The sequence below is a fragment of the Amblyomma maculatum genome, chromosome 3, assembly GCF_055883805.1.
Source record: "Amblyomma maculatum isolate TAMU_Amacu chromosome 3, ASM5588380v1, whole genome shotgun sequence".
Classification (NCBI taxonomy): domain Eukaryota; kingdom Metazoa; phylum Arthropoda; class Arachnida; order Ixodida; family Ixodidae; genus Amblyomma; species Amblyomma maculatum.
In genome coordinates, this window is record NC_139346.1 from 103352178 (window position 1) to 103379612 (window position 27435).

Genomic DNA, 27435 nt, shown 5'->3' on the forward strand with positions numbered 1-27435 from the left:
ATGCGTTGTAGAGGACACATCTAGCAGTGTAGAGCTCGCAATTTTGCCCGAAATCAAAGATATTATCTGAATAATAGACGTAGAAAGACTTATTGTTGAAATATAACTTATCATGTTCGTATGTAAAGTTTAATATGGCCTTTTTTATAGCGCGTTACGTCTGGAGCAATTGTTGCGACTTCTTACTTAACCAACTGCAACAATAAAATACGAGGGGGTACACAAATGAAACTGAACTTTCCTTTTGAACTTATTGATTCACATTTTAAGCCTAAACTTTCAATCTCCTTTAAAGTACTCTCCACTTGCACTAATACACTTATCTAATCATTCATTCCACTTTTCAAAATACTGTTTATATTCATTTTTTTTGTGATGCTTGACAGCGCTTGCGTCGTTTTTCTCTTTGTCTCTGCAACATCAGCAAAACGCTTTCCTTTCACGTATTTTTTTCCTTCTAGGAAACAAAAAGGTCATACTGGGCAAGATCCGGTAAGTATAGGGGGTGAGGAACAGGGGCATACCATTTTCGCTCAAATATTGATGATTACATTAATTTCTTCAGCACTTTCATATATTCGGGCCGCGGAAGACGACCAGAAAGAGGTTGTGGTTCGTAAGGTATAACGTCCCAAATCGACTCAGGCTATGAGAGACGCCTCAGCGGAGGACTAGAAATTTCGACCACCTGGGGATTTTTTAACGTGCCCTGACATCGCACAGCACACGGCCGCCTGGCTTTTCGCCTCCATCGAAAAGTGGCCGCCGAGGCCGGGATTCGATCCCGCGTCTTTGGGAACAGTAGCCGAGCGCCGTAACCGCTGCGCCACCCTGGCGGGGTAGAGTGAGGTTGGTCATCAGTTGACATTTCACCAATTTTGGAATGGGAGAACCACTCAAACACTTGAGTTTCCCCCCCCCCCCCCCCCCCCCTAGCATCATCCTTGCACGCCGTTTTTAAGATTTCAAGAGTTTCTGTTCCATTTTTTTTCTAGCAGAAAGCACGATTTCTGCGCCGCACGCTGCCACGAAAATCAGCCATTGTAAAAACGACACTCAGAGAAAACAGTTGCCACTATAAACTCTGGCGAAGCTAGTGCGTCTGACCTACAACAGAGCCACTTGACAATAATGACTCTGGAATGTTAACTCTATGCGCTCGGAACACAGTACTATGAAAGCGCGGCACACCAAAGAATTAGTTCGGTTTCATCTGGGTACCCCCTCGTACGTTTTCAATAACTCCCATACAGTTATATGTTACACACATTTAGTGAGTAACGAACAATAGAGGATAAAAATTTAGCACGCTAGCAGCAGGTCTCTCAACTTGCAACTTTGTGAAACTATAAAACTGCGTTTTCTCCCAGTAGAGTTACACGGATTTTTTTCCGAGTAAATAACGCCGTATCTCGCAATACAAAAGCCCATTTCTGTGTGTGGAGACGTTTGCCCCAGCACATATAAAATTTCATAGAAAACAAAAAATAAAATGGTTATGGGGACCTCGATTACCGTTCTTATTGGAACACACCCATATACGGGTACCCCAGCTAACTTGGACCAACATTAAAAAAAAAAGCGGTAAGCAATAGACCAGAGAAACCAATTTAGAGCTGTTCACAGTCGCCGATGCTAACCTTGAGTATAATTTGTGTTCACTAAAATGAATTAATTACTGAAGGCTATTCAGGGTTTTTGTAATTATTCGCGTTAGAAAAAAAGTGTCAATGTAAAGGTTTCAGATCTTCTCGAAAAACAGGTAGCTACGTTATTTCCATCAAACTAGAGTTTACGTAAAGTGATGTTACCAGCGGAAAACAACGCCTGGAGAAGAAAAAACAACTTCCTCGAGACTGCGGCGTCAGTTTAAAGCCTCGGGTCGCGCCTGAGATAACAAATCTGGTTTTCTGGGCCATGCCCTCTACGATGAAGCAAGTTGTACGCACTTGACTAATGATTTAAAATAAAAGCTGGTCAGGTGACAGCAATCTTGAGCAATAAAAGCTGGTCACGTGACCGCAATCTTTATGGAAACAAAGCAGCTATTCGTTTTTCGACAAGATCTGCAACTTTTTCATTGACATGTTTCTCTCAAGCCAATGATTACAAAATAGCTAATTATTCAGCACTAATAATTAACTTCAGTGAACTAAAAACTACAGGAGGTTATCATAGGCGACTGTAAACATCTCTGAATTGGTTTCACTGCGCTCGGTCCAATCGTATTTTTTTTAAATATTGGTCCAAGTTAGCTAGGACACCCCATATACATCGTGTGATCTATGAGCCTCGTAACGAAGCTCCCGACAAATTCTCAAATCATCGACACTTCAGAATTCAAGGGTGGTCTGAAAAGTGTCCTGGAAAATTTTAAAAGGCAAGCAGTGTCATCAAAATTCCAAATTTTCTGCAGCTACCAGTTTAATTTCTAAAACAAGAAGGGACATTGGAAACGACTCTGTTAACTGCACCAAGCATAGATTACATTTTCAAAGCCATCTTACAATAAAAGAAATGTTATAGACCTGCATTATTGAAAATCAGCAAGCTCTACTCGTTTATCCGGCCTAGAGCGAGGGGATCCAGATTTTAGCTGATGGGCGATTACCTCAAAATTTTCGCAATGATTATGGTTGCAAAATATTTGACTGCTATGCTATCAGTATGTCCGAACTGCTCAAAAGTGTACAGTGCGAAGGATATCGCCGTCGAAGACTAGGAGACCAAGCAGAACATCCAGACCAAAAAAAAAGAAAACTATTATTGGAGCCATCGTCTAGATGAGCGTGGGGGAAATTATATTTATTAAACCGCAAAAAAAAGAGAGTATAAAAAAAAAACGGCGGCAAAAACATACACAACGAAAGCCATGCGCACCAAAAGTCTTCAAACGGAAATGTTCTCGCCAGGGCAATGTCCTCCACAGCGCCAGACCATTCGCAAACACGCGCGTCTGTGACGAAACAGTCGAGATAACCGTGAAAGGAAGCTTGGTGGCCATGAGACCTTTTTTTATATCCTTCTGAAATTCGTTCGCGCAGGTTGTTGTTGTTTTTTTTCTTATTGCCAAGAAACGTTTTGTCATTGTAATATTTCGCGACTCCTTTTCTGATACTTCCTTTTTTTTTGCTCATCTCCTTTCTGGTCTTCTTTTTCTGCTGCTATCTATTAGTACTTTCATTGCGTTTCCTTTCTAATTCTCTATTTTATATTCCCTTTAGTGCCGCCATAACAGCGCCCTTACTCATTTAGAGCGCCTACCGGCCTACCCACTACTTTCCCTTCTCCCTCCTCCTCAGAATTCCGGTTCCCATTTCGCCGGACGTTGGCTACTTTCCCTTTCCGCCGTCGATTGCATTCGGCCTGCGTAAGCTGTCTGTCGCCCACTGCGACACGATTTACGTTTCCTTTCGTCAGTGGCACGAGCGATGAAACGTAGTTTGTGTTCTGTGTGAGCGTACCAGCTGTGCGCGGCCTTACCGCGGACCTCAAAGCCGGATTTTCTGCGTTCGTCTCTTCGCTGTGGTATGTGTTTATTCCTTTTTTGTTTATGTCCTATTCTTATTTACCTTTATCACTTTGTTCTTCCTGATGAGCAGTTGCATGCGATACTGGCGCTGCCACATAACGGTTGCTCCAGTGATTCTTGTTCTGGTGGTCCCTTCGCTGGCGCAAGGCATTTTACAATAGTCGGTTTCTTGCGTGCTGCAATGCGAAAGGAAAATACTTGCAGTAGACCCTGTGTGCGGATTTTCCTCAGCTAAATGAAAATGACCATAATTTTAATATCTCTCATAGCAACTATGTGCCTATTGCATCGAAACGGTTAGGTTTAGTGTTGGCGGAGCGTGTAGATTAAGTAAATGGTTGGCTTATTAGCGAGCTTGCCGTTTTAAATATAGCAAATACTAGCCCGCTGGTTCATTTCAGAGGCCCCAGCGCTAAGTATTTCACTCTTGAACTTATCTACGGGCAAACGTTTGGATAAAAATTTTCGTAATAGACCACTTGAATACAGATAACACTGCATTGTTACATTAATTGGTTGCATTTATAAAAATGATAATGCCCTTTAAAGATGTTTTGCACCTTTTCCTAATCTGGCATCGCTCCTAGTGTTTTCAGAATATTCAACGTCCACATTACCTTGATAAGCTTTCCATGGCCACGGTGCGCTTTCATATAAGCTTCATTGGCGCCTTAGGTGTGATATACAGGGTTTTGAATATTTGGGGGCTGGGATTTAAAAAATTCCTATCCGAAATCTACTATCCCATTCCAGCTGAAACAACGTTCAAAAAGTAGTAAAATATCGTCTACGTTATCTGATAAGTGATTCAACATTGGTACTTGCCTAGATTTTCCGAAATCGAGGAAAAACTGCTCTCGGCGGCGTGCACAATTTTCGCAGAAGAGAGTCGAAAAGCTATTTTGACATGATGCGTCATCTGTCGGGCAGCGAGGCAGGCGCGCCAACAGCCGGGATCGAGCTTGTCTCCCTGCTCGAAAAATGACGTTTTCCTCAAAACCTCATACCTGTTGTATCCCCACAATGCCGTATGCTTCATTATCCCGGCATTCCTTCTCCCTTTCGCCTTAAGTGATTGCTCATGCTTTCCAATGTACGCCAATCCTTCGTTTACCCATACCCCCCGATATTTATATTCTGCTTCTCTGGGTATTTCATGACCTTGTATTTCAAGACTCCGATCAGTTGAGCCGTTGAAAATCATCAGACCCGACTTAACTGCGCTCAACCTGAAGCCTAGAGCGTCCCCTTCGTCTCCGGAATACTTAACTAGAGTTTGCAATTCTTCCAGACTCTCAGCTAGCAACACAATATCGTCTGCATACATCAAACCGGGGAGGTGCTGCACTACCGCCTTTCCACCAACTCTATATGGCAGGTTAAAACCTAGGTTACTGTCTTGTATAGTCCGTTCTAGGTTTATCATATAAAGCATGAACAGCAGCGGTGATCGAGGACAACCTTGTCTTAATCGTTTGCAAAACTTGACAGCTTCCGTACTTCTTGTCCCTTCCCATGTAATTTCTACTTTGTTATCCCGGCATATTTCCTGTAGGAACTCTGTTATTTCATAACCGATACCTTCTTCTTTTAATATGTTCCACAGGAGTTCCCTGCTTACGTTCTATTTACAATGCAATACAATACAATACAATACAATACAATACAAATACAAAGGTCTATTTTCCACTCTAGATATTTCGATGCATTGGGTAAGCACGGACAGGCTATCATCTAAGCGCCTACCATTGCTAAAGCCGTTCTGAAGTTCTCCGTATCTTGTTACTTTCTACCCATGTTTGCACCTTTAATTTCACCGCCTGCGTGGCCAACCTGTACATAACAGATGTTATGGTAATCGGGCTGTAGGATTTTATGTGCATCCTTTCTCCTTTCCTTTTATAAATCAAATTCATTTTACTCTGCCGCCAGCTGTCCGGAATTTGCTTATTCGTTATGACTGTTTCCAAAGCTTTTAACAATGTTTCCTTACTTTTTAGACCGAGTTCATTAATCAGCTTGATCGGAATTCTATCTATTCCTGTAGATGTGTTTTGAGGAACATTTTTTCTGCCTTTTTCCAGTTTAGATTGGTCAGTTCTAAGCTTCTTTGTATTCTGCTACCTTGTGTTGCTTCCTGATTTGCGGAGATTACCCTATCGTCGCTCTTAAATGACTAGGCTATAACTGATGTAATGTAGTTCACTGCCTCCTTTTAAACACTTTCTCTCGTTATCTTGAATCGGGTCCTGCTTTGTTTAATTCTTTTTACCTAGCCAGCTTATATAATTCCAAAATTTTCTTGGTCCGCCTCTAGTGGCATTGTGTATGTCAGCCATCCAGCGATCGGTGGACTGCCTTATTTTACATTGGACCAGGGACTGCACCTCAAGTTTCTTTTGTCGATATGATTCCCATTTCTGGTCGATTTCCTCCTGAGATACCTGTGCTTTCTTTGCCATTCAGTGTTCCCTTGAAGCAGCCCGTCGTTGTCCAATAGCTTCCCTGATTTCCTTATTCCACCAACTCCGTGGCTTCCTCTTTCCGTTCCAGCGGTTTGCTAATTTAAAGTCCTTAATGTTCCTCCTTATCAGTAGTTCTACCTGTTCATAATCCAGTCTTCCATGGGGCTTTTCTATATTGCTTCCTCTATGTCTGCTGCTATCTGCGCTATTTGATCGTCGTTTAATTTTGCGTTTAGTTTTTTTCTAAGTTCCACTTCTCTTTTCATCAAGGGCCTCATCTGCAGACTAATACGTTTATGATTACTTCCCAGACTACACTCCCCTTCTTCGTCTATTTGCAATTTTGTGACCTTGCTACAAATTCCTTGCGACATTAGACAGCAGTCAATGTCCGTCTACTGCTGCGGAATTCCCACGTGATTTGTCCGTCGCATTTTGTGTCTATATTTGCTATAACTAGGTCGTGTCGCTCACAGAAATCTAGCATTAGCTTCCCGTTAGAATCCGTGCATCCATCCAGATCGTCGATGTGGCCGTTCATGTCCCCCAACAGAATAATATCGGCCCCGTCTTTAAACTGGCTTATATCGTCACTGAGATATTTAACAACACCCTTGTTTTCTTGCTTGGATTGGTGTCCTTTTTAAATAAACTATCCCTAGCCATGTCATTATGCCGGCAATTGTTCCTGATACCCAGATATGTTCTTTAGAAGATGATTTTATTCTTTGCCAATTTGTTCCCGGGTGCATCAGCACACCTACCCCTCCACCCTTTCTTTCCGCTATCTTTCTGTTGCACCCTTCCCATGACGTAGTCTGCTATAAACGGCGGATCTTTTAGATCTCTGAGATGAGTCTCGCATAGGGCGTACACACCTATTTTGTCATCCTTGGACTGCTGTTAAAGCTCTAGCATTTCGCTTTGTTTCTACCTCGTTGCATGTTTATGTAGCTGAGCCTAGTGTTAATTGTTTTTTTTTGTACTTTTCTTTCTCGACCTCCTCCTTGCCATTTGTTGGGGCTTAGCCTCCATTATTGCGCTTTCTTCTGCTTCACTTCTAACAACCTCCGTGCACGGAGCACTCGTGGACCCCCTAAAAAAAGAGATCTTGTCAAGGCGAGCGCCCCTAGTAGCCTACATCACGACTGCAGATGCGTTTAAAGTACAAGCAAATGAAGCTATGGGCGTAGTGGTGTCCCCTCGCCACTTAACCGAGGCTCGTGCGCGCAGATTCATTTGCTGATGCTTTATCGCCCATCCTTGACATGGCGTTAGCTGCTGGGAAGGAGCGTCATGCACAGGCCTTGTTAGATTCTCGATAGGGGCACACCTTCTAACCCACAGCTATGTTGTGGTGCTCGCTTTATCGGCGGCGCGTACGTATGCCGTTCCCTGAAAACTGCAGCAACGGAAGCGCCGATGCGTCACTAAAAAACAGAGCAGAAAGCTAGCCAATAAATTTTATGCTTTGCTGGAGCATAGAGCGCAGTACGCAAACTGAAATGCGGTATTAATAAAATTGTTCTCTGAATTAAAGTTGCTTAATGTACAGAGCTTCATACATCGGTTGCGTCCGTCTAGCTATCTTCGCTACGATTTCGGGTTCTCAATGATAGGGTCCCGCAACTTCTTTCTCCTCACTAGTTGTCTGTCAGCGAGTTAGACGACGATTATTGCGGAGAAGTGTCTTTGAACGCTGCCTAAATGCAGCATACACTTACTGAAGGAAGGAATTGATTGCGGTAAAGGTGATTGCATAGTATACCGTTGTTATACCGTCATCTCATGGCTGTGTTCACGGCTGGTTTTGCGGCTATTAAGAATCAAAAACATCATAACATGCAACCTAAAGGAAAGATCTTACTTTTATTCAGCTAAATGTTGTGCATTTAAAAGGAAACTAAAAAAATGCACTCACAGAATTCGAACATATGTTTTAGTGTCGAGATAAGTAGCGCCAATGCACAGCATCAAAAAGCGATGAGAAGTGCGAGCTTTATATGCGCTTTTATTCGTTACCGCACATCCAACTCATTCAGTGTACTAAAGATGGCGCGACGAACGCAACCGGCATGATCAGTGGATTAGCGCAAGGAATTTTAATCCTTAAACTATTTTATTGATTATTGCATTTTAGTTTACGTACTGCATTGTACATTCAAAAGATTATATGGCCTTATTGACTTGCTTTTTGTTGTTTTACGTTCTAGGGACTCACCAGGCACTTGCTGCCGTTTTCGGGGAATGGCAATACAGATCGGCGGTTCGTGTGGAGCTGCACTGCTCGTTAGGATATCGCTCTCTGCTTCGTCATGCATTCAATCACTTCAGGTCTGTGTGACCGCTGCCATGGTTAAATTGGGATCGCAATTTGTCCAGTGAATTTACGAGCGTTTATACACGACAGAACGACGTCTCACCGCCGAGCGCCGCAGGAGCCTAGTCGAAAGCGCAGACTGAGAGTAGGGGTTTTCGTGGTGGCAGTTTGCTGTTCGCGAGGTTTAACCGTTTAACGTCCCATAGTGACTCAGGCTATGAGAAACGCCGTAGTGGAGGACTTAGGAAATTTCGACCACCTGGGGTTCTTTAGCGTGCACTGACATTGCATAGCACACGGGCGCCTTGCTTTTCGCCTCCATCGAAAAGCGGCGGCCGAGGCCGGGATTCGATTCCGCGTCCTTTGAAACAGTAGTCGAGCGCCGTAAGCACTGCGCCACTCCGGCGGTGCGTAGGGGTTTTCGTGAAGAAGCGTAAAGCCCCACATCGCCAAGCAACGCCGTCGAAGCACATCAGGAGCGCGGTTTCATTCAAGACGCCGACAAGGCGATTGTCACATCATGTGTTCGATGTTCAAAAGAACTATCGCTCTCGGCAGCTCATCTGTTGATAGAACGTGCTGACATGAAGTTTTGCTGAGTTTGGTTGCCGCTTCCGTGCTCCGTTTTACTTCTGGTGAATTCGCATATGCCGCAGACGAGCCTAGGTGAAAACGCACAATACTGTGTCAGTGTCACTAACAGTCAATCATACTAGGTGTGACACAAAAGAAACGAGACGAAGTGTGGAGCTCGAAAAAAAAGTGAAATTGTAATAATTGAGTGGTTTCCCAGTGGTCAGACAGTTAATCAACACTACTACATTGAAGTACTAAAAAGGCTTCGTTAAAAAACTGACAAAAAAAAGGTCACCGTTGTGGAGTGATGGATGGGTCTTGCACCAGGACAATGCACCCGCTCACACGGTCCTATCTCTCAAGCAGTTTCTGACCAACAAGAACTTTACTGTGATAAAGCATACTCCCTCTTCACCTGATTTGGCTTAATTGTATTTTTGTTTTATTTCCTAAAGTAAGATTTTGCTAAAGGGAACCCATTTTACCCCAGTTCAAGAGGTTCAGGCAAAAACAGAGAATCTCTCGAAGAGCCTTCAAAAAACCTCGTTCCAGAACTGTTGTTTAAAATTGTTTTTTTTTTTGTTTTATGAAAAAACTCATACACAGCTCAAGTAGCACGATATTGCGTCGACTGCGGCAATAGCTGCTATATCAAAGAGCAGATGCACCAAAATGATAGAACAAGCTCTGAAGACAGGCTGAATGGTATCTTATTGCTGCGTTTGCCTTTCTAGCAGTCGCCTTGTTTTCGCAAATCAAATAAAGATGTATTGCTTTGGTTGGTTGGTTGGTTTGTGGGGTTTAACGTCCCAAAGCAACTCAGGCTATGAGAGACGCCGTAGTGGAGGACTCCGGAAATTTCGACCACCTGGGGTTCTTTAACGTGCACTGACATCGCACAGCACACGGACGCCTTGCTTTTCGCCTCCACCGAAAAGCTGCAGCCGAGGCCGGGATTCGATCCCGCGTCCTTGGGAACAGTAGTCCGAATACAATATCCTTATATCATCGTCGTCCACCGACATAATGATATCGACAATATCATCTTCATCGTTCTGCTGATACACTTACAGTGCCTGAAAATTTTTTTACCTCTTCCGCTCACTCGCGGCTTTCCGCCATTGCGTTTTCATTCCTTTGGAATTGTATACCTTTAAACGTTCATCGAAAGCAGCTCCATAATATTTTTTCTCAATGAAAATTGATTCCATGGCTCCATTTCCCTACAATGTATATTCTCCGGCATCTAATCATCCACAAATTTCTCTGCATACTCATTTAAAAACGAACAGTTTTTGCTTGTCATAATTTAAGCCACGCAAACAAGATTCTAATAATTATATTGATTTAAGAGGTGCGTAATAGGCAAAGGTTATGATGCACCAAAGTAAAAACTAAGAATCCTATGATCCCTGTTTAGAGCTGCATGGAATTATAGCCTACCCGGAACTAGTCACTGAATCTTGCTTGAAAATACTAGAACATGCAATTCAAACCTTGTTTTTCAACAGCCGCTGGCATGCAGCCTTACCACTGTGATTGTGACACCCGGACCTATTTTGTTCATTATTTGTTGATGCTTGGTATCGCGAAACGTGCCTTCATCTTCTTCTTTTTTCAGGCGAGGTTCGCCGAGGTTAGTCTGGAATAATCGCAGGCTAACAGAATTGTTACCGCAATATATAAGACTTTTCCGCTCTACCTTGGCTGGTTTATCTAGTTGTTGCAGCACCGTCTTTAAATTGATAGCTGCCGAATTTAACGGGCATTCTTAGGCTGACGACTGACGAGCACGATTTATGCTTCCTACGTGGCTGCGTTGCTGAATAATTTTCATGGCGCAAGTCAGCCCCCCCCCCCCCTCAAAAAAAAAAAGAAAAAGCTTTTATTGCAACGCCCGTGTCTTCGTTTTTCCTGTACGGCATTGTCACTACCACGTGACGCCATGCTGGCGATACCTATTATTTTATATGTGCTATGTGTCTTTGAAGGGTCCGTTTTCACCGACGATGTCGTCTGTGTCGTTAGACCAGGGCTAATATTTGCTGCCGGCTCCATTCAGTTTCTTCACGACGTTCTCTTATTTAGGTCGACCATCGACAATGGCAGAGTACAATGTTGTTTGCTTCGAGAGGAAAAACGTGGCGAAGTGCTTATGGCGTTCGGCTGCAGACCGTCAACTCGCGGGACAAATATCTGAACATGGCGGCCATGTTACGATCACGGCGAAACGTGAAAGCACTGACATGCAGTGCCACCACATTGCCCTTTAAGGATCCCCGAGTGGTCGAACAACGGATAAGTATTTAAGGAAACTACCGGCGCCGGTGCTAATCATAGAGAAAAACGCATTGCTCAAGAAAGAAGCAGAAATGGGGTCGTACGCATCCCAAGAAAGAACTAGGCTTAGAAAAATACAGCGTCAAACTTCACGATTGCGCGTAATTGAGTGGAGAAAAAATAATTCATAGCTGGCGACGGAGACAACATTGGGACTGTCATTACAGGACTTAAATGAGGTGTAGCTCTGCATGTTTTTTGAATGTGACAATTTATCTGAAATTAGCATTAAATGTTAAAAAATCTGAAGCATTATGGATATGCGATGCAAGGGCTCGAGATAGACTATGACAGCATTGGAAACTGAATTTTGAGGATCCTAATGTGGGAAGTGATGACAAATAATAGTTCGTGCATATTAAAAGGATATTCACGTTCGCTGCCAAATGCTATTATCACCCGATATACAATTCATAGGCTATAGGAGGAAAAAACAACGTACAGTTGTCACAAAAACGTCCCGATTTAACAGTTGAAATGCGCGAGTAGATTACCTGCCAGTGCTCCGCTATATACGCCGCCCTTCACTTCAAAAGTGTGGGGGCCCATCCTTGCTCCTAAGAAGCTTACAATCCTAATCGACTGCTGGAAACCATTCAAATTTTCTCGATTGCATCCACTGTATGAGCTGTCTGACTTTTGACACAGCCAGCAGAATCGACAGAATCAATTTTGGCAGAGCCTAATGCTTGCGTATGTCCTTAGTGTAACTTCAAAGGGCAGCTTGGCGAAAGATTTCTATGCAGTAGGAAGATACATTTTTGTGATAATTTCCAACCAATGATAAAATCTAATTCCACAGTAATAGTAAAACTGGGGTTATTGCTATGTGCATTATTCACGAAAAGCTGTTAGCTATCATTGGATGAGGCATTGAGTGAATATCCCGTTAATTATGAATATGCTGACCAAAACGACGTTCACCTGGATTCGAGACTGTTCAGCTATTCACAAATGACTCCTAACTAAAATTAAAAAAATTAACGGAAATTCTTTCAGTCGTGAACATGGACCTGTATACTCTTGTGCCTCACACAGAGGCAGTTATTACTCCGGCTTGATCGTGGAGGTATTCAGGCGTTGATCGCATGCATAGCTACTCGTGCGGCAAGAATATTAACGACATTTGTGCGAAGGCAATCAGGTCTCTAAACTTGATTTACAGCACGAGACGTGCGTCTCATATGTCTCGAGCTATGCTTCCTTGTAAATCATGACCTACCGACTGGCGCAGAAATCCACTTTGCCCAAGTTCATCTCTACACTTCTTCGGCCAGAAGTTGTAGAACTCAAATATAGTAATAGAGAATCTAGTACCTTTATGGCCCAGTATAGAATTCAATCCAAGTTGGAATAATGCCACTAGTTTCACAACGTAACTAGAGCCCCGGACTAAACTGAAGCAAGTCAAAATGAATATATCTCTTAAACACTTAAGCTTTTACTGTCGTATTTCTTTTTTTCTCCTATATTTAAATATTACTGTGCCAGGCTGTCTCCTTTGCTCTGCAAGCACTGCAGGCATTTAAGTTTGGTTAATAATCCTTTCAGTACCGAACGCATCAGTACAAAAACCAGTCAATTTATCTACGCTGACAATTGCCGTCATACGTTTCGAACTGTCTTTCCAGCCTCATCCTTCTATTTTGAAACACCGATGCATCCAAGATCAGCTGGTCACCCAACATTTAAGTAATGTATAGCACGTTATGTTCCTTTTTTTTTTCTTCTAATTTTCATCGTCGTTTCGTTAGCCTTGCCATCGCTTCATATATTTTTTCTTTCTCCTTCTAATCATTCCAGTCTGTAAAACACGATCTTTTTTGCTTCTTTAATCTTGTGTTGGTGCAACTTTGATTTGCTTTCACCTTACTATTCCTTTTAGTGTAATACGATTCCTGTAGTCTTCTTATCTACTCTTGGAGTTTTACATCCTATTGATAATTTCCTTTTTCATATTTTAAATTTCCACCGCAGCACTGTGATTTCTATTTTACTTACATATTCTGCCTATAATTCACTGCTTTTGGGCTATGTAAAGTGTTTTAATAACGTTTCAAGCCAGCAAAACATATCAGCTCCACCTAAGAAGTAAATGCTCCTTTGTTTGAAAACTAACGCCCCTTGAGGCATTCCTCTTCATACTTTACCAATGTACTTTGATACATTATTAATCGTATTTCAAAATAAATTTCTGTTACACTTGCAATTCGACTATGCACGAGATTAGGCACGCACCTTCGTTCAATGTATTCTACTATTGTAATTATTTTGGTTTGATGTAGAGACCAATATTGGTAAAATTATATCTATCTATAAAGATGAATGGCATTGTTCATACTAACATACATATGCAGTTTCATAGGCTACGATGTTATTACTTAAGTTGTTATTATTGGTTGGTACCAATGGTCAAGATATATTTTGATGACTATATGGCCGTAAGACCCCCCTAAGGTAATTGTGAGGCGTGACTATCTAAAGAGGTTTTATAATGCAGACGTCGTACTTGTCATGCTTGGAAAGCAATTGCACGTACTTGAATTGCCTGGTTACATCATGCCAGCTGCATCAGCCTGGAAATATTCGATAATTGTAGAAAACACACGTCCTGGAAAAACATACAGAGGTTGCTTCTGAGCACCAGCCATGCGATACCCATAATCGCCAGAACTAGAAGTCTAAGCCCCCTCTTTAGCTCAAGGAAAATAAAATCCCCCCAAAAAAATATAAGAACGGAAAGCAGTTCTGTGATATGAGCAGTGCTGGAATGCACCGACGACAAACCAACCATATGAACTGACGACTGCAAAAAGAATTTCACGGGCATACGTCCATCAATGCGGCGCATGTTCAAACAAATACGGCTTCTTGATAATAGCGTTAACACGCATGCATATCGCAGCCAAAGGCTTTTGTTGCTCACGTTCACAATGTGCGCAACAGTCAGCTAAGCTTTTCGAGTTCGTCGCAGCCATGCTCGCGCGCATGGCTTGTGCTTTGTCAGCAAAGTATTCGTTCCGCAGGCGTACAGCGAGAATTCCGCTATCGCTTTCTCTCGGCTACTGTTTGCTTCCAGATAAGTCGCAATGATAACCTAGATTAGAAAGCGTAACGTGAGACCTTTCAATGCATTATGGATGTCGTCTTGCACTCCAAGGGAACCAGGCTAACAGGTTGGTGCTCCTCGTTTCGCTTTGTCACTGATGGTTCAGCCTGATGGCTTAAATGTTTCAATGTTGTTTACCCAGAGAGATGTTTTATTTTTATTGTGCATGACGACTCCATGCTTTCGCTGACTGCTGAAGTCGTTGCTGTCAGCAGTAAGTTGAATTTATTTCCGGGACAAATTGAAGCTTTTCCTATTCCAAAGTAATCAAAAGGCAACATCTAGCCTGCCATACTACGTCAATCGCACTAGCCGATTGGACCGCAACCCACCTTTTGTTAAAGCGCGAGTTTGCATAGGCGCCCAAGAATATTCAAAGCTCCTGTGCGTCTCTATAAAATGTACTGCACCGAGATATAAGCCTTCGTTTTTGCGACATGGTATTGCGCTGAGAAGCCTCACTATTTTCAACGTTTTATAAACAGCAGGGATTCCAAAAGAGCAAGGTATCTGCCATGAAGCTTGTGTAGCAAATCTGAGCTCTTATTTCTTCACAATTACATATAAAAGAATATTTCAATTTATTACCTAGCATACTATGCATTCAACGCTATTTAGCAACAACAAGCCTCCCTGAAGCGTTCCTAATGTCTCTTCTCAGTGGTTACTTCGCCAAAAGTGAAAATAAGGATTGCTGGTCATGTCTTGTTTTTAGCACAAAATTAATTAAAACAATTATTAAAATGAACTTGCCACTTATCACACGGAGGAGAGAACGACGTCTGAAGAATGGAAAGAAAATACATTTAAGGTAAAACATAGAGTGCTCATAATAAAGGCCTTCAGCACCACCCCTCACAAAGCAGCTGTGCGGGCACGACGTCACCGAAAGTGGAGATACTAGGGTACAATGGCAGAGCTGCTTGTCAGGTGTGATAGCGTGTGTCTATTCGCGACATATGAGCAATGCTATGCTTTGTGCCTTCCATAGTGGCCACTTTGTGGAAGCATAGGAAATAGATTTTTCCTAACAGCCGAAATACAATTGCGATTCCAGTGAACTGCAGAGGTTCATGGGCTAAATGTGATATAAGATCGAACATAAGCTGATGTGATGCATATAATATAGCTAGCACTGAGTGTTACACAACATGCGCGCACACATTTGAGTAACAATATCGTCACTGTTATGATGCGATATAAGATCGAACATAAGCTGATATGATGCATATAATATAGCTAGCACTGAGTTTTACACAACATGCGCGCACAAATTTCAGTAACAATATCGTAACAGTTATGATGCAAGTGTAGATGCAAGTATATATTTAGTGATCACGATCAGCAGCGCGTTTCCAGCGTGGATGATCGTTCTTATGAAACGCAACTCCGTTATATTACTAAAATGTCGTCGTCCTAATATTTCATTCGTTATATTGTATGCGCCTCTCTGCTGGGGCTTTGCGAAACTTACGACGAAAGGACTGCTACGTGCGTACCTTGATCGCACGAGCACTGGACAAACCCGTTTTAACTGAAAGTTAGAGATAAAATTGATATAATAATTTAAAAGAATTATCCGTAGCAAAGAAATGTTTTCTCAATAAGCTGTTGTCGTTCAAGCGGGAACTATATACAGACCGCGACATAATGGAATGGACCGAGCCTCATGACGTTTAAATGAACTGGCTAGCGCTTTTACTCCAGGCGTTTATAGGGTATGAACAGACGAGGCCATGGGCACAGACTTCGTGGAACTCAAGAAATACTGAAAACGAAAATAGCTAGAACGTGTCCTCTAAACCGTAAGCTCAGTTTCGATGAAGTGTTTTCTTAAAATAGGGCTATGGTCTCCTAGTTCACTTTTATTCCGAGAGCGACGGTGTGGCTAGAGCTTCCTTTCTATAGAAAACCCTGACAGCCTTTTTTGTTTTGAGAAACGGTATTTCCAAAGACTTATATCTGCAAAGCTCTACTAGAAGGAAATGAAACACCGAGTGCTGCTTGTTATTATTAAGCAGTAGCCACTTTTATTCGAGTTCAGTTCAGTTGGTCAGTCGTGTCCGACTCTTCGTGACCCTATGGACCATGTCACGCCACGCTTTCCGGTCTCTCACTATCTTCCTAACATCACATAACTTCATCTGCAGTGCCTCGAGCATGCCATCTAACCATCGCGTTCGCTGCCTACCCTTTCTCCGGCGACCCTCAACCTTTCCCAACATTATTCGAGTTACCGATGTTTATTAAAAACCAGGTCCGATCTCACCTGTGTCCTTTTTTTTCAGTATATAAACAATCAAAGAATTCACGACAATGCCGGGCCGTAGACCCTACCGACCAGTAATTGATGGTGTGCCGAGGTGTCCTTTGGTCGACCCTGACATCTTCAGAAAGAGCCTCTTATTCCGCCCCGCTGACGGCGATGTTGTGCAGCACACATACCCCAAAAGTGGGTCTCATTGGATACAGTACATAACGCAGTTGATCATCAATTCCGGTCAGCGTATCACCACCTACAATGAGTTCACGAGAAATTCTCGCGCGATCGAATACATGGACTGCACAAACTGGAAATCTGAACTTCCTTTCCGACTCTTCATCACGCATCAACCACTTCAGCGGGAGACAATGAACGAAAAGGCCAAGTACGTGTACGTGGCTCGCAACCCATGGGACGTGTGCGTGTCGCAGTATCGGATGACGACAGAACTGAGTGTCGGCCAATTTCAAGACGGCACCTTCGAAGAGTTCTTCGAACCTTTTATTGAGGGTGACCTTGGCTACGGCGACTACTTTGAACACGTTGCTTCGGGATACGCATTGAAAAGCGAGCCAAACGTCTTTTTCACAACGTATGAGGAACTCCAGAAGAACATCCGTGACGTGGTGCTAAAACTGGGTCACTTCCTCGGGGAGGGTTACGGCCGATCATTAGAAAGAGACAAGCAGCTGCTTGAGAACGTCATAGAATATTCGAAACCAGAGCACGTGAGGAAGGTCATTGTGTTTGATTTAGGAGGAAACCCTGTTCCTGAATATAATGATTTGTTCAAGCGCAACAAATTGACCAGCAAATATGGAGTTGACGGGGACGAGAGCAAATATGCCTTGGTCAAGGAGGCTAAGGTAGGAAGCTGGAAGCATTACTTCACACCTGAACTACTGGCTCGGTTTGAAAAGAACATACAAGAAAAAGGAGATACGGCCTCATTCATGGAGCTTTGGGAGGACATTCGAGAAGAGGCGATCGCACTCTCCGTCATGTAGAAGTAGTATTCCCTCAATTCTTTTATTATACACTATATAATCAAGCGACCCCTTTTACTGGAGCTCAATACACCAAGAAAAAAAAAAAAACCGCAACAGCAACATCTATTTATTGCCAAGTGAAATCCGATGATTCCGTACTGGTGGCAGTAATAAATTCTCTTAGGTCAGCGATGTTAATGGTGACCTCTCAAGAACCACAGTTACTTTTGTGAATGCTTTTATCTGTTACCTATATATGTAATTAGATCCGCCGACTGAAAACGTCCACAGTTGTGAAGCCAAATAGCATGTGGTCCAGTTCCCTCACTCCAGTGATTGGAAGCTGCGCCGTTAGAACGGCCACATATTTAACCTAGAGCTTCTTCAGAGAAAGCATACCCTGTTCTGGCGGTGTGTATTTGTGCTGTAGTGACAATAAAACCTTTTGCTGCTTTATATTCTGTTAGTGTCCTATTTCGGCGTTATTCGGCTTTTTTCATGCATCCTTCTTACAGAACAGCGTTTTGATAGGACTTGCTCTTAATAGGTTTGAAATAATTGGTCGTTATCTGCCGTAGTTTTAAAAATATGCCTCATAATTTTTAAACAAGCATTAAGGAACTTATATCCTTAATACCGTATGCGCACTCTAGGCAATATCAATACATGTACAAAATAACTCGGCCATGAAGCTCAACTTGCCATTTCCAGTTTTAGATTCAGTGTTTATGACAGTAGGTCTGTAGTTTTTCTCCGTGCAACTCGCATATAGCCTGTGAACACGGACCGCAGCAAAGTGCCACTTCTGAACATCGCTATGTAAAAATAAATTTTCTAAAAATAAATGACTCAAAAACAAACGCTCTTTCTTGGTCAGAAATGTTGGACAAGTGAATTGCTTCTGCGTGGTGGTTCATGAACGCTTTGTTTTCGCATATCGCTAGAATGTAGCAACCGTATCCACATATAATTCAAGGTGTTCTCTTGCGACCTTGTAATTTTTTATCTTTATGATAAAAAAATGCTGTTTGCTTTTTTACAGTGAGCATAACTACTGAGAGCCAGCGCAAGATAGTTTTTAATTCAGATTTCGCTGGGGATCGGGCGTTTAGACTGCTCTTAGCATTCAGTACGTAACAGTATTTACAACATCAAAGTTTAGCTGATGTTTGGCTTTTTTTACTGCAGTGATGTGTACAGGCATAGACAAAATTATGCAAAATGACAGTGCCGTTTTAAAAACTGCTTTGGCGTCAATAGACGGAGATATGATAGCGTTGATGCTAGCTTAGGGATGGCTAGACGCATGCGCGTCCTATATTGTCGTGATTGACCATGTAAGTGCTTGTTTCTTGTGAGGCGAGGCATTTCCCGAAATTCGGGGCTAGTGGTCGTTTTTGGCTGCTAGCGCTCGTCGGCAGCCATGAGACCCTGTTGCTCAATCTGCGGAAGATCAACCACATTTACGGAACACATGAGGATGATGCACGGGGACCGCGTTTTCATCGCTTATTATATTATTATATTTTTATATTGTTGTTTTTAACACCTATGCCGTTTTCCTAAATTTCCTAAATTGCACATGTACCTTGTTCTTTTTTATTTGCTTTGTTTTTCAGATTTGTACGTTTTTGTTAAACTTCTGTTTTATATATATATCCTGTATGCGCCCCTCCCCTCTGTAACGTACAACTGTACCCTGAGGGTATTATAAATAAATAAATAAATAAATAAATAAATAAATAAATAAATAAATAAATAAATAAATAAATAAATAAATAAATGAAATGTTAGTCTAGCGTCTTGTCTGGTCTATTACGGTAATTAGTGGTGAACTCGCGTATCTGCCCTTTGCATACGTGATAGCAACTAACAGAAGCTTCTCCTATTACCAGATTGTGTCCTTTGAGAGGGACCACAACTTTTCATTACTTCTACTTAAGTTTTTGTTTGGTAGCAGTAAACGCGTTACTTATGTGGCAGTTGTAACACTTTCAACAACTAAGTCGCATGGCAACGGTAGCAGCTGTAAGGAACAAACAAAACTTCGTCGAAAACTCCTTCGCTTGCGGCAAGCAGTTTGCAAAAACCATGCAGTCCTTCCCCTCAGTCACGAATGTTCAACTAATCGCCGAAAGAGCAAAAATAATAAATCGAGACTGCAACAAATATTTTATTACAGATGCGATAAAAAACAACGTGTGGACTGACTTATGCCGTCAGTGCAGTAGATTTGCCGCGCACTGAGTAACAGGGTCGCATGGCTGTCGGCGAGCGCGAGCAGCCAAAACCAGCCACTAGCCACGAAGGTCGAAAAAAGCCTCGCCTCACAAGCAACAAGTGGTCAGACACTCATTCATGCAAATATAGGATGCACACTCGCCTAGACTTCTCCCAGCGTAGCCTCGACGCTATCATATCACCGCCTGGTGACGCCAAATCACTTTTAAAACCGTTCTCCAGCATCCCTCAAAACGGTGTTCATGACTGTACTTGTTGCGAGCGCAGGCCAAAGTTTAACGACAAGATGTTTTTACCCATGGAATGTTAGGAAATTCCCCACAACGTACAATAACAGAATGATAAACCATTCCACAGTTACCGAAGACTGAAATGCGGGGTCCAAGATAGGTAGAATTGTTTCTACACTTTTTGTACTTTTGCACAAGCTATATTATATAAAATCTTTATTGTTTTGAATTTTAATGCAAATCATCATCATCATCAGCCTGATTATACCCACTGCAGGGCGAAGGCCTCTCCCATATTTCTCCACTTAACACGGTTCTGTGCTAGCTGCATCCACTTGACCCCTGCGAGCTTCTTAATCTCATCCGCCCACCTAACTTTCTGCCGCCCCCTGCTACGCTTTCCTTCCCTTGGAATCCAGTTTGTTACCCTCAGCGACCATCGGTTATCCTCTCTTCGCACTACATGTCCTGCCCATGTCCATTTCTTCTTCTTAATTTCAACTAGAATGTCGGTAACTCGAGTTATTTCTCTGACCCACTCTGCACGCTTTCTATATCTTAATGTTACCCCTACCATTTTTCGTTCCATAGCCCTCTCGGTAGTCCTCAACTTAAGTAGAACTCTCTTGGTTAGCCTCCACGTTTCAGCCCCATGGGTGAGTACAGGCAAGATGCAACTGTTGTATACTTTCCTCTTGAGCGATACCGGTAAGCTGCTAGTCATAATCTGCGAGTGCTTGCCAAATGCGCTCCAACCCAATCTTATTCTTCTTGTTATTTCCTTTTCATGGTCCGGATCTGCGGTTACTACCTGTCCTAAGTAGACATATTCGTCCGCTACTTCCAGTATTTCGCTACCTAATGCAAATAGCATGCATTTTATGCGCAGATAGAAATTACTTTTTAATGCCCTGACCTTCGCCGGGGTGGCGCAGTGGTTACGGCACTCGACTACTGTTCCCAAGGACGCAGGATCGAATCCCGGCCTAGGCGGCCGCTTTTCGGCGAAGGCGAAAAGCAAGGCGCCCGTGGGCTGTGCGATGTCAGTACATATTAAAGAACCCCCGGTGGTCGAAATTTCCGGCGTCCTCCACTATGGCGCCTCTCATAGCCTGAGTTGCTTTGGGACGTTACACCCCACAAACCAAACCAACTTTTCAATGACCTGCAATCAGTAGCAAACCAATGAAGAAACTGCGAAACATTGCTAGGCATTCAAGACTTCATCTCTGACGATGCCTCACCTTTTTCTTCTTTCTCGTGTAGTAGCCAGCCATAAAAAGATACCAGAAGTGTCGTTATGAAACTCTGTCAGTACTCCAGGTCAATAGATTATAAGCAGAATCAGTAACCGGTTGATACTCAGGACTCATCACCTTGTGCCAGCCAATGAAACCATACATATTTACCAATGTGTAATATGTAGGGCACAATATAACATGTTCCACAGGGCATACACAACGTACACTGGAAGACAGGGGAATAGTACGTGCTCCCCTCACCAGTAGGTCAATTCTCCGTGCGTAAGTCATGTGATCCAAAAGCGAATTTTAATTCCATTATGTGCTTCAAGAATAGCACGAAAACACGCCACCGCACCTTACGGGGCCAAGCAATCAAGCTTCGATTCACAATTTCTGAGCGTTTTCTGTCCATAAAACTATTTAGCAAGCTATACGCTGTTTTTACTCCTATAGTGGTAATAAAGCTCGGACAAACATCAAAATTTTCAGCGAATGTCGGATATGGTAGACAAGATAGCGGGCATTAGGTTAATTTTGCAGGATTCATCGACAAATACGTAGCTTCTTGGGTGTGAGTGATTTGTCAGCAACTGGAAATGTACAAAGGGTTTCTGTAAAGACATTCTGAAAGCTTGTATCTTCTTTGTAGGGAAGTGAAGTGAAACACTACAATGCTTTTCCTCTTAGCCCTTTGCTGTTTAGCCCCTTTATTTTCCATAACCATTGCTGGTCAACGTGACGCACGTATTAGTTTCGGACCTGCTGGCGGACCAGTTGTTGTTGGTGACCCTGGCTCTTTTTTTTGTCCTTTTACGAAGCCTTCTTTTTTCGTACAAAACATGCGCAGGTGCTAGCATATCATAGAATCGTTCTTATAGTTGTAATTTAACTTCAAGAAGTCAAATCGAGTTTAGTATGCATACCAATAAAGACGTCATGTTATGATCAATAATGCTAATGACGTCATTAGCGTTTGCTACAGCAACCTATACCCGGTGGCTGCCATAGCAACTACCGGTGCCGTAACATCATCTGTTTGAAGCACACAGTCCGGAAAAATTGCTAGCCGGCATTTGCAGGTGCAATGCCGGACGCTGCTTGTTTGGCGCGTTGTATGACGTCACGAGACCTGATGCATGATCGCTGTGGAATGAGATGCCAGCTCGCGTAACTCTTTCTAATTTACGGCTGAAATGGGCACCGAGCATCATTTGCCATCGCTATGAAGGCTACGCTGTTTTCTGACGTCACAACTACAAAGCCTCGAGAAAGAAATTTAAATTCAGGCTGGTATTGCTGAGCCTGTGACTTAATAATGACATACTATGAGCTGTCCTTCGACCTTGACTTTCTTTTCATTTAGCCTTTCACTTTCACTAAAGCATGAGCCAAACCAGTACTTCTCGAATCAGTGCCATTCGTGTAACTGGGTTAAGATTTTCCTAATTTTTTCACTGTATGCAAGACATGTTTGTGCGCAGTGCGTGCGGAATCCAAATTATTTCTTACTCTTGACGTACCATTCCAGCAGATTTAGAGTCCTGTAGGAACAGACAGGAGCGTGTGATATAAATCCTGGCTGTATTGACCGCAAACGCCACTAAATATAAAAATGATTGGTAAGGTAAAATCGAAGCGCGTGATTGTCTGTAGAGTTTTGTTTTCTGGGCCACACAGACGGTAGCGTAGAAACCGTCATTCCGCTCCAAGATCTGAATCTGTCTTACATTATAGGCAGTGTACTTTATTGTGAAACTGAGTCACAAATTTTATTTGGGTGTGTCGTTTAAACTTGGCAATAAATGTGCTTCCATTCTTTTTGTTAATTTTTTTTTTTATTCTGATTGTATGCTTTCGCTTCCGCTTTTCTGTTTGCTCTATGTTTGCAACTAACCCCCCTACGATAATGCCCAAGGGGGGCTGTAGGTATTTGTAATAAATAAATAAGTAAATAAATAAATTAATAAATAAATAAAGATAAGCCCGATAATCCAAATGTTGCTGAATGGTGAATGAAGAGTGAGTGAAGATTTTCCAAGCGCAGCTAAACTGCCAATAATGCCCAGCATCGGAGACATCACACGTAGGCTTCAAATGCTTGTACACTTTTTGAAAGTGATTAGATATAAGCGCAATATTATTTTCTTGTTTTGCCCTTCAGAACGACATCAGGCATAATGCTGTAAAACATGAAAGCCGGACCACAGACATAAGAATCTCGCGAGAGTGCTCTCTAACTTTTAGTCAACATGCTAGAATTTTAGTGCAACCTGTATCGCGGTATTAAGCGATGATATTACTATTGTACTTGTTTCCGGCGCACTAAAGCTGAACTCAAATATAGACTAATACTACAGCAGCTCAAGTAGCCTCCAAAGGCAAGATGATGGGCGTCTTAGTTCGTGCGTTGTAATGTCTTGTAACCTGCGTCTAGTGCTAGGGATGCCAAAGCGGCCAACAGTGCAAGCGCTTTGGCTTTATCCGGTGGATCATTGCTGCCACTAATATTTATCATTTTAATCTGTTTCCCTCACAGACGCCCAACGAACTTTCGTCCGGTTGGTCTTCACCGAAATAACCACAATTAGCGATCGTTAATTATTTGATGTAATGCACCAGACACCATCCGATACAAGCAGAATGAACGCGAGCTTGCTGGAGTTACGTCAGTCTTAACTACCAGAAGCTCGCACATTTGTGCACTGTGCGAAGATCGCGGTCGTAAATCACGCATGTGAGGAATAGTAGGCTGAGTAACCAAATAAATGAAACAACAAAAGTTGAAATAACCCCACAGGTCAAAATATGACAGTTCGATCTTATTCTACAATATTTTCGTTCTCGTGATTGCAGTCAGCGAATATTGATAAAAGGGCTCTCCGAACACTATGCCCAGCTGCTGCTAATATAATGAATATTAAGAGCGCATTTTTCATCTCCTTCAATAAAATTTGTATTTCTTTCGGTTATCCCTTGACGTTTAAGCATCTCTCAGTTCATTTACCATACTGCTTTTCTCAGCCTGATCTGCAACAAATGCTCTTCGTTGATTCATCATACACCCGCGTTGCTGACACTTCAGTGTCGGTCTATTGCCAAACATAAGACTCATTGTTGGGAGCATAAAATAAAACTTTAAATGGAGAGCGTTGTCTAGCGTTCTGAAATTAAACCGGCCTATGAAACATTAAGAGATAGAAAGCGTGCAGAGTGGGTCAGAGAAATAACTCAAGTTACCGACATTCTAGTGGAAATTAAGAAGAAGAAATAGACATGGGCAGGACATGTAGTGCGAAGAGAGGATAACCGATGGTCGCTTAGGGTAACAAACTGGATTCCAAGGGAAGGAAAGCGTAGCAGGGGGCGGCAGAAAGTTAGGTGGGCGGATGAGGTTAAGAAGTTCTCAGGGGTCAAGTGGATGCAGCTAGCACAGAACCGGATTAAGTGGAGAAATATGGGAGCGGCCTTCGCCCTGCAGTGGGTATAATCAGGCTGATGATGATGATGATTAAACACGCTCAGAGCCAGGCAAAATGGCGCAGTGGTTAGGGCGCTCTGTGTCCGTGGATGCAGAATCGAATCCAGGCCGCGACGCCCGCTTTTTGATGGAGGCGAAAAAAGCAAGGCGGCCGTATAATGCGCGAGGTAAGTGCTCGGTTGAGAAACCCAGGTAGTTAAAATTCCGGAATACTCCATTACAGCGTCTCTGATAGCCCGCGTCGATTTAGGATGTTAAAGCATATAAACGAAACCAAACCGAAACACGCAAAATAATTGTCTGCGGACGGCTGCATGATTCTTATAATTCATGTGGGCTTGCATACGACTGGTGGTACCCTCCCCCATCGAGATAAGGTATGCAGGCAGCTACCTTAACCGTGCTGCACTGCCCCTGTCGCGTGAAGAAGTCGCATGTAGGCGTAGCACGAAATAGCAATGTCGGTGTGGAACCGTCAAAAGGGAATGACCTTATTAGAAAATGCATGACCTTATCAGAAAATGCAATTATATTAATAATTGCATTTTCTGATAAGGTCATTCCCTTTTGACGGTCCCCCACCGACATTGCTATTTCGTGCTACGCCTGCATGCGACTTCTTCACGCGACAGGGGCAGTGCAGCACGGTTTTACCACCATATTTATAGGAGGCCATGGGAAATGCATAGCATGCACCTTGATGGCACAGATTCGTGTATGAATTGGAAGCCATAATAAAACATTGTTAATTTTTAATTTGCTGTCTGGATACAGTTCCAAAATCTGTGGGACTCTTCATATCAAGTGCGGACGTGTAGCGCGGGGTAGAAGGAAATCGTCGTTTACTATTAAACTAAAACAGAGCGACCAACCACCAGGTACAATCATTGAGAAAATGGCGTTTAGCGCACGGGAACTGACATAAAAGAAGAGCATTTACAGCATGAGTGTTAAACTCTCCAAAACAGCTCGCAAGCTTCTAACAGTTCAGGTTCTTTCATAAGTTGCCGTCCGCTGCTTCAGCCTTGATCTGTTCCGCTTTCAAAACGTTAAGCTCAAAAACAGCGCTGTGACTGCTTTTTTATCAATAACCTGCGAAATCTCTCATGCTTGAGGAAAACATATCGCCATGCTCTGTTTTTTTTTTAATTTGTGCTCGACCCACTTCGGGTCTTTTCTATATGAAAAGAAAAATTGGAGGGTCTCTTAGATGTCTTTTAAGTGGAGAATGACAAAAGCCTACCCTCCTTTTGTATCATTTTCCTCTCATTGTATGCCTTTTATAGACGTTCGTTGCAGAGCTACATCTTGTTGCGACTGAAGGAAGAAAAGAAAATGCGCGGACCTGCTACTGGCTCTGTAGCTGAGCCACATTTGCTGCCTCGTGCAGGCAGAAGAGAAAATAGAGAAGAAAGAAAAAAGAAGAGAGAGAAAAAGACGCGCGTCGGACAACAGCCGACGTCCACAACCAGAATGCAATGACGCGGGTGCAATGACAGCGTACAACAGTTAAAAATGCGGTGGCCCCCGCCGCAAGAGGCAGTGGCCTACCAGTCCCACTCCCGTAGGACCAGGAGAATCCACCCTCCCTTTCCCAGGGCTATATATCATTATAATTGGTTTACAGGAAAGGAAAGGCGCAGTATCGGTCACACTTTCTCCGACAAGTATGCGTTCGGACTGTACGCCATCGCTCCTGTCGCGTGCAGTTCCTTGGCGCGCGTTCAAGGGTGGGATTGCAGACAGCAGGAACGCTTGACAAGATGAGACTTCCGGTTGATCGCTTCGAATATGGCGGCTGGTGACGTCACTTCTCAGTTGACCACTCAGGTGCGCCACTCGCGCGAAGAGCTTTTTCTTTTTTAGTCAATATTTATTGCCTCAAGGCATCAGTAGGGTATGAGATGAAGGATGAATATTTGATTAAATGAATGGAATAAGGTTGGCTGATTTTATGAAGTCCAGAAGTGAGCGATGATGAGGTCCCTGCGTCCAAGTGACGTATGAGGCAGGATTGGTTGTTGAAAGGCCAGCTATGCTCAGGTGCTTTTGTTTTTCGCCGTATTATGTCTTACCCTGTGAAAGAATTCGTCTTTGCCGTAAGTTACAAAGCCTAAAAACAAAGTGCTATATTTCTTTAGCCAGACCGCACTCACGGTAACTCCTTGTTAATCTTGTGTACCTATTTTTCTGAACCTAGCCCTTTTGTTCGTCGGACATGAAATACAAGGAACAATTTGTTAAGCAGCTGTGTACAAGCAAGTACATATCAATGCAGGTCAGTGAAAGTAAACATGCCTAAAGCTTTTATTTATTTACACACACACACACACACGGACGCATGCATACATGCATGCAAACATACATACATACATACATACATACATACATACATACATACATACATACATACATACATACATACATACATACATACATACATACATACATACATGCATGCATGCATGCATACATACATACATACATACATACATACATACCAACATACATACATACATACATACATACATACATACATACATACATACATACATACATACATACATACATACATACATACATACGTACATACGTACATACGTACATACATACATACATACATACATACATACATACATACATACATA

At 42.7% G+C, this 27435-nt stretch overlaps 3 protein-coding genes across 4 annotated transcripts in view; all 3 read left to right on the forward strand.

The window, feature by feature from the left end:
- Positions 1–3391: 3391 nt before the first annotated feature.
- The window catches only part of LOC146195453 (3-beta-hydroxysteroid sulfotransferase-like), a 28692-nt gene continuing 4648 nt past the window's right edge, over positions 3392–27435 (forward strand). The window contains exon 1 of one of the 2 annotated variants that reach the window (XM_084597829.1): positions 3392–3528. The gene's annotated coding sequence lies outside the window, so the exon portion shown is untranslated. The remainder of the gene's footprint in view (positions 3529–27435) is intronic. The other variant, XM_084597830.1, reaches the window with a different exon arrangement.
- Positions 3402–27435, forward strand: part of LOC146195454 (3-alpha-hydroxysteroid sulfotransferase-like) — a 115107-nt gene continuing 91073 nt past the window's right edge. Inside the window, exon 1 of the mRNA XM_084597828.1 lies at positions 3402–3528. The gene's annotated coding sequence lies outside the window, so the exon portion shown is untranslated. The remainder of the gene's footprint in view (positions 3529–27435) is intronic.
- On the forward strand, positions 16645–18046 carry LOC146195455 (amine sulfotransferase-like). Its single transcript, XM_084596240.1, has one exon. It carries the CDS (start codon positions 16659–16661, stop codon positions 17610–17612), a length of 954 nt encoding a protein of 317 aa, XP_084452366.1. The 5' UTR covers positions 16645–16658; the 3' UTR covers positions 17613–18046.

Coding starts and splice junctions, on each gene's coding strand:
- LOC146195455 (XM_084596240.1), top strand. CDS start 16,659: ATGCCGGGCCGTAGACCCTACCGACCAGTAATTGATGGTGTGCCGAGG.